General features: G+C 48.5%; 1 protein-coding gene across 1 annotated transcript; it reads right to left on the bottom strand.

Moving 5' to 3' along the window:
• Positions 1-8088: 8088 nt before the first annotated feature.
• LOC117861520 (uncharacterized) lies at positions 8089-9415 on the bottom strand. The gene is made up of 3 exons (XM_072294725.1): positions 9189-9415; positions 8782-9107; positions 8089-8568 (listed from the first exon to the last, which is right to left on the bottom strand). The coding sequence occupies exons 1-3, from the start codon at positions 9413-9415 to the stop codon at positions 8216-8218; spliced, it is 906 nt and encodes a 301-aa protein (XP_072150826.1). The 3' UTR covers positions 8089-8215.
• Positions 9416-13840: the final 4425 nt, after the last annotated feature.

Below are 13840 nucleotides of genomic sequence, written 5' to 3'. Positions count from 1 at the left end.
ATTCATCAATCAAATTCATGTTTTAAGTTTATCTTGAAGCTGTTCGGTTGTGATTGCTGCTGTAGCCAAGTTAGCATCTAATTAGTTGAAAATGGTGGCTGTACTTTCGTGCTGAAAGTCTTAAGCCTTATGTTACCCGTCATATCTTGTATTTCTTGTACTAGTCTTCCCTGAGCTGCTGATGTTACTATGTGCTTGATGCTGTGCATTATCTTTATGGTGCATCTGAAATGCTGAGTGCTGGCCTATGTGCTTGATGCTTGATGCTGTGCATTATCTGAAATGTTGTGCATTGTACCTGAACAAGAGAATTTTTCCATTTAGCAAAGCTAGCTCTTACAAACTTTCTAAAGATACCATGTCCAATGTGAGACAAGTAGAATTGTAAGCTGGGCATTGCAGTGCTACAATTGGCAGTTTTCTTCTTTGAGGGAACAGATTATCGGGCAGTTTTCTTTTTTGAGGGAACTGATTATTGGGCAGTATATGGTAATATTACTATATAGATAGGAACATGGCATTCATGCACAATCCCCAGTTAGCTTTATCTAAAGTGACTAAGAACAGTTGCTCTTCATGATCAGTTAGTTACATAACTCCTTTCTAGGCAACAAGCTCTTAAAAGATGTTCCGGTTCAGTACAGTCGTCCTGCGAATGGCACAGGGAGCTGATCAACAAGCTCCTGTCATTGGAATTCAAGGAAAACAAAGGCTGAAGTAAGGAATCTACTGCTTCATGACAGACAAAATGAGCATTTCCTGAATTGTGGGAAAAAAATGGAAGCATCCAACGTATTTGCTGATGTCATTTCCAGATTTCGTAAATGCTTTGCATAAAAAAATGATTTCTAAATACTAATTCTATTAGTAACATGCAGAGATGTAAGTACATATTGAAAGAGTGGAATACTCGATGTATTACTCAGGCATAGTCGGTTTACATATATAGGCTAGGTGGGGAGTCACGGTGGACAGGCCCACGAGCCCAATTACATTCTAACACTCCCCCACAGTCTGAACTGGGAACACTGCGAACATTAAGACTGGACCTAAACTCGGAGAAGACGGACGTCGGCAATCCTTTGGTGAAGACATCGGCGTACTGGGACGTAGTGGGAACGTGCAGGACACGAACTTCACCGAGGGCAACTCGTTCTCTGACGAAGTGCAAATCAATCTCAACATGCTTGGTTCGCTGATGCTGGACCGGGTTGGTGGAGAGGTAGACGGCACTGACATTGTCACAATATACCACAGTGGCGCGGCGAAGAGGGTGGTGAAGCTCTTGCAGAAGTTGTCGCAACCAGCAGGCTTCAGCAACACCGTTGGCCACAGCCCGATACTCCGCCTCAGCACTGGACCTGGACACCGTTGGCTGACGTTTGGACGACCAGGAGATGAGATTGTCCCCGAGAAACACCGCATACCCAGATGTGGATTTACGCGTGTCAGGACATCCCGCCCAATCAGCATCCGTGTAGACCGTGAGATCAGCTGGTGAGGTCCGGTGAAGATGAAGACCAAGATCCAAAGTGCCCTGAAGGTAGCGGAGAATGCGTTTCATAGCGCCAAGATGCGGCTCCCGAGGGTCATGCATATAGAGGCAGACCTGCTGAACAGCATAAGCAATGTCAGGACGGGTGAAGGTGAGATACTGAAGTGCTCCAGCAATACTGCGATAGTGAGTGGGGTCGGCGACGGTGACACCATCAGCAGAAAGCTTGGCATGAGTATCAACAGGAGTACTGCAAGGCTTGCAGTTAGTCATACCGGCACGCTCCAGAATATCCAACATATACTGACGCTGTGAGAGAAACAGACTGTCCTGGTGGCGCTGAACACTGATTCCCAGGAAGTGATGCAGGGACCCCATGTCGGTCATAGAGAATTCTTGGCGGAGAGCTGTAATGATCCGCTGAAGAAAAACCATGGAGGAAGCCGTCAGAACAATATCATCAACATATAGTAGCAGGAAAGCCATCTCTGAGCCTCGGCAATATATGAACAAGGAAGTGTCGGACTTTGCTTCAGTGAAACCAAGAGAGGTGATATGAGAGGCAAAGCGACGATGCCAGGCGCGCGGTGCTTGCTTCAACCCATACAGAGACTTGTTCAGGCGGCACACATAAGCTGGTCTGGAGGAGTCGACAAAACCAGCTGGCTGAGCACAGTAGACTGTCTCAGACAAAGTGCCATGGAGAAAGGCATTCTTCACATCGAGCTGATGGATGGGCCATGAGCGAGAGAGCGCCAAAGTCAGTACTGCGCGAATGGTTGCTGGCTTGACCACTGGACTGAAAGTTTCATCATAGTCAATGCCCGGACGCTGTGTGAAGCCACGCAAGACCCACCGAGCCTTGTAGCGGTCGAGAGAGCCATCGGACTTGAATTTGTGGCGAAATATCCATTTGCCTGTGACAAGGTTGACGCCGCGTGGTCGAGGCACCAGTGACCATGTGTCATTTGCTTGCAGGGCATCGAACTCCGCCTGCATAGCAAGGCGCCACTCAGGGTCCGCCAGAGCCGCGCGAACAGAGGTGGGCACCGGAGAGAGGGTCGCCATGTGAAGGTTCAGGCGGTCGACGGGATGACGAGTACCATCCTTGCCACGAGTGCGCATGCTGTGCGCATTAGTGACAGGAGTGATCGCCTGGGGCGCCGTGGCTGTAGTGCGACCGGCGCCGCTGGCAACAACCTGGGATGTGGAATCCGCAGGGGCAGCAGCACCGGTTGGCCCAGAAGAGGCCCGGCTGGGCGCGCCGGTGGCAGCAGCACGGCTGCTGTGTGCGGCTGGGGCAGCAGTGCTGCTGCTGGGAGCGCCGGGGGCAGTGCCGCTGCTGCTGGGGACGCCGGGGACAGCACCGCTGCTGCTTGGAGCGCCGGGGGCAGCAGCGCTGCTGCTGGGAGTAGCGCGGGCGGGCGCCTGCATGGGTGCTGATGCACCAGCCGGCGGTGGGCTGGGTGCAATCGCACGGCTGCTGCTACGGGTACCTGCATGCACAGCTCTTGACCCATTGGGTAAAGAGAAATCATCAGTGTTATCCAAAAAATCAAGTGCGGTGGGATCCTGGGGCGAGGTGGACATATCGGCGAAAGGAAACACCGTCTCATCAAAGACAACGTGTCGGGAGATGATGATCCGATTAGAATGAAGGTCAAGACACCGATAGCCTTTGTGATCAGAAGAATACCCCAGGAAGACGCACAAGGAGGAACGTGGTGATAATTTATGTGGAGCTGTAGATGACAGGTTGGGATAGCAGGCACAGCCGAAAACACGAAGGTGGGTGTAGGAGGGCTGAGTGTCGTATAGTGCGAAGTATGGTGTTCGGCCGTCTAAGGTTTTTGTAGGGTGGCGGTTGAGGAGATAGGTAGCAGTGTGAAGGGAATCCGCCCAATAAACCGGAGGAAGACTGGCCTGGAACAGAAGAGAGCGCACGATATTATTGATGGTGCAAAGAGCGCGCTCAGCCCGCCCATTCTGCTGAGAGGTGTATGGGCACAACATCCGAAAGGCAACCCCGTGAGTGAGGAAGAACGTGCGGGCCGAGGAATGATCAAATTCACGGCCGTTATCGCACTGAACTGCCTTGATAGTGGAGTCAAATTGTGTGCGCGCATATGAGAAAAAATTAGTGAGAACGGTAAAGGTGTCGGACTTGAGGCATAAAGGGAATGTCCAGCTATAGTGTGTGCAATCATCAAGAATAACAAGATAATATTTGTAGCCAGACACACTAACAATAGGAGATGTCCAAAGATCACAATGTATTAAATCAAATGGGCGAAGTGCACGAGAGTTTGACAAGCTAAAAGGGAGGCGCACATGGCGACCAAGCTGACAAGCGTGGCAAACATGAGTGTCATGGCGCTTATTACATGTGATAGCATTGGAACTAAGGAGCTTGGACAAAGCTTCAGGACCGACATGACCAAGGCGGCGATGCCAAAGGGTGGTGGAAGGCGCGGCAGCAGTGAGGGCGGTGGCGGTGGTGCTGGGTGGTGCCGGCGAAAAGAACGGGTAAAGATCTCTCGTGCTATTGCACCTGGCGATCACGCTCCGTGTCTGTAAATCCTTCACAGAAAGGCCGAATGGATCAAATTCGATGGAACAGTTGTTATCGGTGGTAAAACGACGAACGGAAATTAGATTCTTAATAATGTCAGGTGAAACTAAAACATTAGAAAGAACTAGGGGACGTCGTGTGGTAAAAAAGGAGTGTGTGATCCGACGGAAGTAACAGGAAGCGAAGCCCCATTACCAACAATGATAGATGAAGGACTTGATGACAAGGGAGGGTGAGAGGATGAAATTATACCAGCGTTGTTGACCATGTGAGCACCGGCGCCGGAGTCGACGTACCATTCGCTTGGTCCGGGTGGAGTTAGCGACATGGTGCTGAAGTTGCTGGCGAGGGAGGACGTGTCGAAAGACCCTCCCTGCATGGGAGTCCATGCCGGCTGCTGCGGTGGGGGCGGAGCGTAGCCGAACCCGGGCGGTGGACCGACGCCGTAGCCATACGGCGCCAGGTTGGGCTGCAGCTGGGGCTGCGGCACAGCCGCGAGCGCTGCCTGTGGTGGACGAAACGGCCCGCCGGGAGCACTGCTGGAGGGCTGCTGGTGCGGCCAAAACTGAACCATACCTCCCCAAGTGTTGTAGAGGAGGGGAGGCGGACGGGAGCCGCTGGCAGCAGGTGCACCGGCCTGCTGGTTCTGCTGCTGCTTGCCACCACGGCCGCGGCGCTGTCGGCGGTTGCCCTGGCCACCACCAGAGCTGCCCTGGCCGCCGCTGCCACGGGTGGAGGGGGCGCGGGCGACGGGGCCGGACGAGTCGGTGACGAGGGCCGACGGCGTGGGGGCAGGTGGTGGTTCGGTGTCGGCGGTGACGTCGTTGAGATCAATCTCCTCAAGAAGCAGAAGCGTGCGTGCCTCCGCGAAGGTCGGGAACGGCTGGCGCAGCTTGATGTTCGTCACCATGGGGCGGAACTTGGCGCTGAGACCTCGGAGCAGCGTGAGGACGAGGGTTCGGTCGCCGACGGGATCGCCGAAGTCGCGTAGGGTGGCGGCCATCGTCTCGAGGCGACGGCAGAAGTCCGTAATGGACGTCGACCCTTGCTTCACCGTGCGGAACTCGGCGGACAGCAGCAGCGCACGCGACTCGCGCTGGCCGAGGAACTCGTCCTCGAGGTGGAGCCAGGCGATGCGGGCGTTTGGGTTCTTCAGCATGGCGGACTGCTGGAGGTCGGCGTTGATCGTCCCGTAGATCCATGTGAGGACGGTGCAGTCCATCTGCACCCACGCCGGCCGATCGGTGTTGACGACATCGTTGAGGACGTGATCGGTGAGGGCATATTTGCCCAAGACGACGAGGAAGAGGGCACGCCAACGGGTGTAGTTGTTGGCGACGCGGTCGAGGACCACTGGCACGAGCACCTTGATGTTGAGGACGGCAATGGCGGCGGCGTGGACGTCGGCGTGCTTGGCCTCATAGGCGTCGAGGGCGGCGGTGCGGGCGGCCTCAGCTTGGCGACTACGGGCGTCCTCGGCATCGCGTTCGCACTGTTCGCGCTGTTCGCGAGCGGTACGCTCGGCTGCGGTCTCTGCCATGAGACTGGGTCGCGGTCGGCGTAGAGGCAGGGACGGGCGTCGCTGGCGGCCGGATCACGTGGATGACCCGCGACGTAGATCACGCGGACGTAGTCACGGGCAGACGTCGATCAGATCGCGTGAGGCAGATGGAGGCGATCACGCGCAGACGCCGATTGGATCGTGGACTCCCGAGCGATCACGCGTGGGAGAAGAACGGTGGCCGGCGAGCGGAGAAGCCCTGCGACGGCGGCACGGCGAGAGGACACACGTGCAAGGAAGGGAGGCCGGCGAGCAACGTGCCCTGCGGCGGCCTGGAGCAGCCAATCGTGAGGATTAGCGGCGGCTAGGGTTAGCTGTGCGGAAACGGAGGATACGGATCGTAGCCTCGTATGATACCATGAAAGAGTGGAATACTCGATGTATTACTCAGGCATAGTCAGTTTACATATATAGGCTAGGTGGGGAGTCACGGTGGACAGGCCCACGAGCCCAATTACATTCTAACACATATATGATTGCAGGCTTCAATGTTCCTAGAGAGAACATGTTCCATGAACTAGCTGTCTGTCCATTTTTTTCCAGGAACATTATCGCTTGCTGATTGATGGGGAACATTTGACATTTCTAGATGTAAATGTATCTGCTTGATTTGATGCTTTTATCCATGCTGAGATAGTTGTATGAGACAACGTTGTAACTGTTGCCCCCCTCACTGGGATTTTTCTTGTAGCAAGTTAGAACTCTTTGGATCATTCTCAAAAATAAATTATAATTACCTCTGTTCATCAGCTTATCAGTGATTAAATGCTTGCAGGAAATGGATATTTTTCCAACATGATGATGGATGAAACCAATCAAGGGGATTTTCATAATTATAGCAACACATATGTTGACCAACAGTCACAGGGAATTGAAGAAGTTCCAGCAGCTCCTTCCGCGAGGCCAAACCATAAGAGATCCAAGAATTTCAGTGACCACGAAGATGAGGTTTTGGTTTCTGGGTGGCTGAATGTAAGCTTGGATCCGATCGTAGGCAAAGATCAAAAAGGTGCCAAGTATTGGTCTCGTATATATGAGTACTTCAATGAACACAAGACGTGCCCCTCTACGCGTACCATGAATTCGCTCATGCATCGGTGGGAGACCATACAAAAATGTGTGAACAAATTTTGTGGATGTCTATCACGAATTGAGTTAAGACGTCAGAGTGGTACTACAATACAAGATAAGGTACTTTACTCACTATGCAGTACCAGGTTTTATTTCGACTATTTTATGTTTATATATCATATATGAATATCCCTTGGATGTTGGTGTGTGCAGGTTGCAGAGGCATGTGCTTTGTACAAGTCTGAAGACGAACATCAAAAAGCATTCCAGTTCATGCATTGCTGGAATAAGCTGAGAACACAACCAAAATGGCTTGCTAAAATTGATGAATTGGCTGTTGGTAAAACATCTAACAAGAAGCAGAAGACAAGCTCAAATGCTGGCCCAAGTGCAAGTTTACCAAGTGAATTAGGAGAAGGTGAGGTTCAAGGCATAGAAGATAATGCACTGACAAGGCCAATTGGTAAGAAGAAGGCAAAAGCAGCACTGCTACAAGAGAAGAAAAAAAGTGTGACAACAACCTTAGAAAATATGTGGGTACAGAAGAAAGAAATTGATGGGAAGAAGGAGCTAAAAAAAGAGGAGAGGTTCAACAAAGCATTTGCTCTTGAACAGGATCGAGTTGCTCTTGAACAGGATCGAGTTGCAAATGAAAAACTACTTATTGAGCTGAGGAGCCAGGAGGTCCAGTTGCAGAAAAGGAGGGATGAAGAGACGATTATGACCATGGACCTTACTACCATGCCAGATGAACAAAAGAAATACTACATGTTCTTGCGGGCTGAGATCATGAGCCGACTATCTATGCCTAGTGCTTAATTACTATCATGTTTGTGTTTTGTTGATTTAGGAACTATTTTCCAACTACAGACTTATTTTATTCACTTTGGAACCTATTTACTCAGCTATTATATGTCTATCGCTCTGTGAGTGGTTGGTGAGATAAATTAATGTCAATTTAATTGCCGTGAGTGCATGGATATGGTCTTGTGCCTATGCTATTTTTGAAAATAAATACTCGGTGAAAGTATTTGCTGCTAGTACCGTGAAAGACTGGGACTTATTTTGAGCATCGTAAGCATGTCCTTATCACAAGGCTTGTTTGGTTTAGTGCCGATTGACCAGATGATGTGTAGCGCATTTACTTGGCACTGGAGAAGCAATACATGGAGACTGAATGACTATGAAAATAATAATTATTGAAAGAGAATTATGTATGTCTGTATGGTTTATCTCAAACTAAAAAAAATATAACGTAACAAAAATTATTGAAGCATAACGTAGCAAAAAATCCGGACAATTACTATGAACTATAGACAATCATTTGTAGAGGTCTGGATGATGTTGCCACAGGTGCTCAATGAGGTCATCTTGAAGCTGATTGTGAATATCTTTGTCCCTTATATTCCTGTAATTTTTAATAAACTCCTCAAGTTCAGGTGTTTCATCGTGAGAAATATTCACCTTTTCTCCCACCCCATCATAATTTAAATCATCTCCCTCATCGCGCTCATTCTCAACTATCATGTTGTGCATAATGACACAAGCCCTCATCACGCTCATTCTCAACTATCATGTTGTGCATAATGACACAAGCCCTCATGATTTGTCCGATGGTGTCTTGATCCCAAAATCGAGCTGCCCCCCTAACGATAGCGAAACGAGACTGTAAAACCCCAAATGCTCGTTCCACGTCCTTCCTACAAGCTTCTTGGGCAGTTGCAAAATATTTCTTCTTGCTACCTTGTGGTTCAGGTATACTCTTCACAATTGTAGCCCATGAGGGATATATGACATCAGCAAGATAATAACCCATTGCATATTCATTATTATTAATGGTATAATTCACCTTTGGAGCTTGACCTTCAGCTAGCCGTGCGAATAAAGAAGACCGGTGCAAAACGTTGATGTCGTTGTGGGAACCAGGCATCCCAAAGAAAGCATGCCAAATCCAAAGATCTTTATCTGCAACAGCTTCAAGTATAATTGTAGGCTCATGCACATGCCCGGTATACATACCTTGCCATGCCGAAGGACAATTTTTCCACCTCCAATGCATACAATCAATCGACCCAAGCATACCAGGAAAACCTCTACTCTCTCCGATGGCAAGTAATCTAGCAGTATCATCTTCATTAGGTGATCTCAAGTACTCATCTCCAAAAATCTCAACAACAAAACTGACAAACCTTCTCAGACTCTCAATAGCAGTACTCTCACCAATACGGATATAATCATCTATAGCATCAGCTACTACTCCATAAGTTAACATCCGAAATGCTGCGGTAATCTTTTGCGGACTAGAAAGGCCAAGCACACCGGCAGCGTTTCTTTTCTGAACGAAATATTCATCATGTTGCTCTACGGCATTCCATATGCGTACAAACAGTGTACGCCTCATTCGAAACCTGCATGTCAAGAGTAATGAGACACATGTATAATATGAATTTTTTTAAAAAATGGTCCAAATAAATCTATTGTTTACATACCGTCGTCTGAAATAACTATGTCCGTACGTAGGATCATCTGAAAAATAATCTTGATACAACCTTTGATGCCCTGTCTGTCTATCTCGCTGAAGTACTTGATGACCTATGATAGAACCACGATGTTTTGTTTCATCATCGGACTCATTCGCATTCACGGCCACATGAGTAATAGAGATTAAGAAATCATCACTATCATCATCTGACGACGAATCCAACACTAGATGCATCGGAAAGCTTCGTCGATTCATAGCAATTCCCTTTCACCTATCTCGAATTATAGTTGGAGATCAAAGCAACTGTTTATCCTAGGTATTGGCGGCCAAAAAACCTCTTTACGACAGAATCCTCATTATAGCATGTGACGCAAAAAAAAACAAAATACAAATGATGCCTAATCATTACCTTCATCTAGCGCTGGAGGACGTGGACGTAGGAAGCACCAGGTATCCTGCGCAGGGGCTGCCAGAGCTGTTCACCCCTGCGCCAGAGCTGTTCACCGTGCGCACAGGGGGCTGGCGGCGTCCGTGCGGGGCAGCGGCGTGATAGGGTACCGGAGATTTTTGACAGGGTCTGGTACTGGAGAAAAAAAATTAACGGATACTAAATGGGCCCAATCCGATGACGTGGCCTCTTTTAAATTATTGGGGAGTAGTTTTTAGCGATCTGTTGTGGGCTGATATATTTTTTAGGAAAAAAATTTTTAGCATAGCCCCCAATACCTCGTTTTGGGGAAGAATTTTTTGAGGAACTCTTGGAGTTGCTCTAAGGCAACCAGGCACCAAAAGGCCAAAGGCCCAACAGCTAGAAGTATGGCGGGGGTGGCCCAGGAGATACCGCGGCCCACCTCCCAACCTTCCCTGGTCGGGGCTGAGGGCCACAACCACCAATCCGGCCAGATTGAGGGTGGGGCCCGCAAAGGGCCCACAGCGCTCCACCCACTCCTAGACTCAGGAAGACTAGCGTTGTACCAGGGGCATTAAATGCGGGGCGTGGCCTCTCTGACCGCACCGTGCGGGGATATGACCGGGTGGAGGGAGACGACCTTTAACCAAGGGTCTAAGGGTGAGGCTACACCCATTGGACAGCCCAGGACAATTTGCAGGATAGGGCCATGCACGGCCGTACGTGCCCACGCGCCCCAACATCATCATTATCCTCACCGCCAAGACAACCCGTCAGGCTCAAGGTCATGCTACTACGCCAGACCCGATACGAACCCACAGGCGAGGCGGGACCCAGTGTCGGTCATAACGGTGAGGATTGGCCGTAGGTAGGTCGGGGAATGCTGAGGGAAGCAGAACGCCCCGATCAGGCCACTGACTAGGGCTCACCCACTCATCTCCGTTATGGACGTCAGCAGTCGCTTCCGTCCCGTTCACTACCACAGGGTTCACGGATGGGATGAGGCATGCTGCGGAAGTAGGTCAGGCTGTGCGTAAGCAGCCCATGCCGCACAAGAGCCATCGTACAGGGCGTGCGAAGCCCATGACCAGCCAAGAGGACAGGACAAGCAGGCCCCCTTGGCGCGAGGCTACTCTAACCACACCATGACCCCCAAACAACCCCCTCCATTTCTCAACATTGTTGCCTGGTTCCTGGCCTATACAAGGGGAACCGGGCCTCCTTTCTCTCAATCACGCATTCAACGCATACTCCCACACATCGCATGAACCCTTGCTTGCAAGCACCCCATTGTAAGTCTAGTGCACTTGATCCAAGGAACACGACTCCTGCCGAAACTGGACATAGGAATCTTCCTAAAGCAGTATAACTCCTTATCTCTTGTGTGCTAGCCATCGGAAGTGAGTAGAGCGCGGTGTACAATCACTAGCCAGCGGTCTAAAACACCGATACATAGTAATCTCTTTTGACCTACCCGCATTCCTTTGGAAAATACGATACCCTTGGGAATACTCTTGGGTGAAATGCTGCAACGGTATATCCGTGCGCTTGCGGATTTATTCGTGATCATTAAATATACCAACAGTTTCGTAGACAGATCGCCGGTGCCACTGACAATTAGGAACACAAAGAGCATAACCCCATATGTCATACACTGCTTGGACTTAAACTACCCAGCCGGATTGGTGAGCCTCCATTGCTCTGGATCAATTTGGGAAGAAAAAAACTTGCCATCTTTGAGGCTCGAGAATCGAGGTGGGACACGGCAGAAGAAGGCTGCATGTCCCAACCTAAAGCATGCAGAGCATCTGATCCAGTTGCGGCAAATGGGCCTAATATCTGAATTGGAAAAACACCTAGAACAAGATACCCGTCCCATGGCCCTTCTTGTCGTAGAAATAAAAGAATCCAGGCAAGCCACATTAACTCTAGGGGCGCAATTTGCGGGCTGAGAACTAGGCGAAGAAAAAGGCCCAAGTTTAAGGCGCACATCAACATCATTTGAATTGGAATTAACCAATTCTATCGTGTTCTTTGCTTCCTTCAAAATTTTCACGGCCCCAAAAGAACTCCAGAGATCTAAGTAACTGATATGCCAAAAATCCAATCTAGAAAAAGCTGAAATTCTCTACTTCAAAGGAACACAATTAGCACCACATAGAGGAATATCACTTTTAATTGCCTCAACATAAGATTTCACCTTCTTAGGACTGACTTTGACCCATTTGAAATGAGGCTCCCTATCATAAAGAACAGAGGATCTAGCAGCAAATAAACCCTTTTCATTCCAGAGATGGAAGAAAATCTTGAAAGTCGGACACAAAAAGGACTTAAGATCATACACCAAAAGACCAACAGCCTTGGAGGAGACACTGATTTGAATAGAACTTCTTCCAATTCCACGACATAGAAAAGCTTCGGCAAACCACCAAGAACAAATTGAAGAATGCAACCAACAGGAGATTCCAAAAGCTTGATCCTTGAACGGCTAAAATCCGCAATCAACTAGAAATTGTCCACCTCATCTGAGTGAGAGGAAACCACCAAACTGCCAGTAAGAGATCGTACCTTTGAGGAGAAAACACGACTTGGTTCCTGATCCAAGAGAGAGGGATCCATGGGAGCAGGATAGGGATCGACGGAGAGGATGGTGGACGCTGGGACCGGGCGGTCACCTGCGGTGGGAAGACCCAAGGATCGTCGAGGGGACGTCCTCATTTAGCTGTGGGTCGACATTGCTCTTTCCCAATATTAATATGTACTATCATATCGTTACTTTTTTTTGCAGCTGCTGTGATGAATCAAGACAATGCAATATTACAAGCCAGACCAGGGTGGTTGCTATATAGCTGCCAGAAGCTAGTAAGAGTCATAACTTTAAAGACTAATAGGTCCATTTAGCTCAACTAGTGTAGTCCACCAATCACCGCCTCGATCGCACTTTAACATTTTCTTAATCTCGAATCAACAATCTACAAACCTTACACCAATATTTCAGATAGATTAAATAAAATTCTGTGGGAGTTAGACCTAGATCACGACTAGTAATTGGAAGAAGGTACCTAATACTACAAAGAATGTATTGTGGGCCACAGTGAAAGAAAGGTTCAATTTTCCTAAAGGTCAAGAGAAAGTCGCAAGACAATTTGCTGGGGTCCTAGGGAGATGTTTCAAGAATCGGAGGTCTACTCTTAATAAAGAATATGTCCAGAAAGGTAAGAATACAAAGGATAACTTCAGTAACATTCTTGCAGATATGTGGGAAGAGTTTAAACAACAAAAAAAACATGTCGGAAGCAAAATCCCTAAGCGAAGAAAATACAGCGAAGGCTATGAAAGCCGCCGAGAATCCCCATCACTTGAGTGTAGGTGGGTACACTGCCAAGATCGCTAAATGGAGGAGAGAGGAAGAAGAACAGAGGAGAGCTGGTTTACCAGATATGTTTCCAGGCTTGGATGAGCACAGCAGGAATTGGGTACTAGCTCAAACTCCAACTGTAACACCCGACAGCAAGGTTACATTCAAACACCCCTCAACATCCAAAACCTTGGGCCAAAGCTTGTGCAACACTATCTTCCATGTTAATGGAAACAAGGAGAGACTTTGAGTAGTTCACCATTAAACCAGTTGACAATGCAAAGCTCTGTAACAAACCTTTGTGAGATGTCAGCACAACCCTCCATGATTACTAAAGTATAATCAGCATACTGCACAATTGGAAAATCCTAGCTGTATTGCATTGAAATAGGTAAGTTTAACACATTTAGATCTTTTTCCCTATTAACCAATGTTTTTAGAAAATCTTCAGCCAAGACAAACAAAAGTGGAGAGACGGGGTTTCCTTGTCTGACTCCTATTCTACAGTGAAATGTTTTGTCATGCACCCCATTAAGGAGAGCTAAAGATGTTCCTGAACTAAAGAATTCTATCATCTAGCCAATCCATTTTGGCCCAAACCCTTTGTGCTGCATTATTTGAAGCATTGTTTGGTGCTCTATTTTGTCAAAGGCTTTCTCAAAATCCAACTTCAAAATGACAATCTCTTTCCTGGAATGATGACAGAGGTGGAGATATTCAAAAGCCCAGGCTAGACAGTCCTGGATGGACCTAGACTGAATGAAACCGTACTAATTTTTGTGAATAATTCTTATGATCACCCTCTGCAATTTGTTAGCTAATAATTTAGTTAAAAGCTTCATGGATGTATTGAGCAAAGAAATGGGCCTAAAATCAGAGACTCTAGTTGGTT

The sequence above is a fragment of the Setaria viridis genome, chromosome 6 (assembly GCF_005286985.2).
Source record: "Setaria viridis chromosome 6, Setaria_viridis_v4.0, whole genome shotgun sequence".
Taxonomy (NCBI): domain Eukaryota; kingdom Viridiplantae; phylum Streptophyta; class Magnoliopsida; order Poales; family Poaceae; genus Setaria; species Setaria viridis.
Note: the sequence above shows the minus strand (reverse complement) of the source record. Positions and strands in the feature narration are given on the sequence as shown.

Excerpts from the sequence above, each read along its gene's own strand:
- LOC117861520 (XM_072294725.1), bottom strand. The coding sequence starts at position 9,415 with ATGCATCTAGTGTTGGATTCGTCGTCAGATGATGATAGTGATGATTTC. Across the intron at positions 9,108-9,188 it reads CATAGTTATTTCAGACGACG|GTTTCGAATGAGGCGTACAC; the intron begins GTATGTAAACAA and ends CTTGACATGCAG. Across the intron at positions 8,569-8,781 it reads AGAGAGTAGAGGTTTTCCTG|CTGAAGGTCAAGCTCCAAAG; the intron begins GTATGCTTGGGT and ends TCGCACGGCTAG.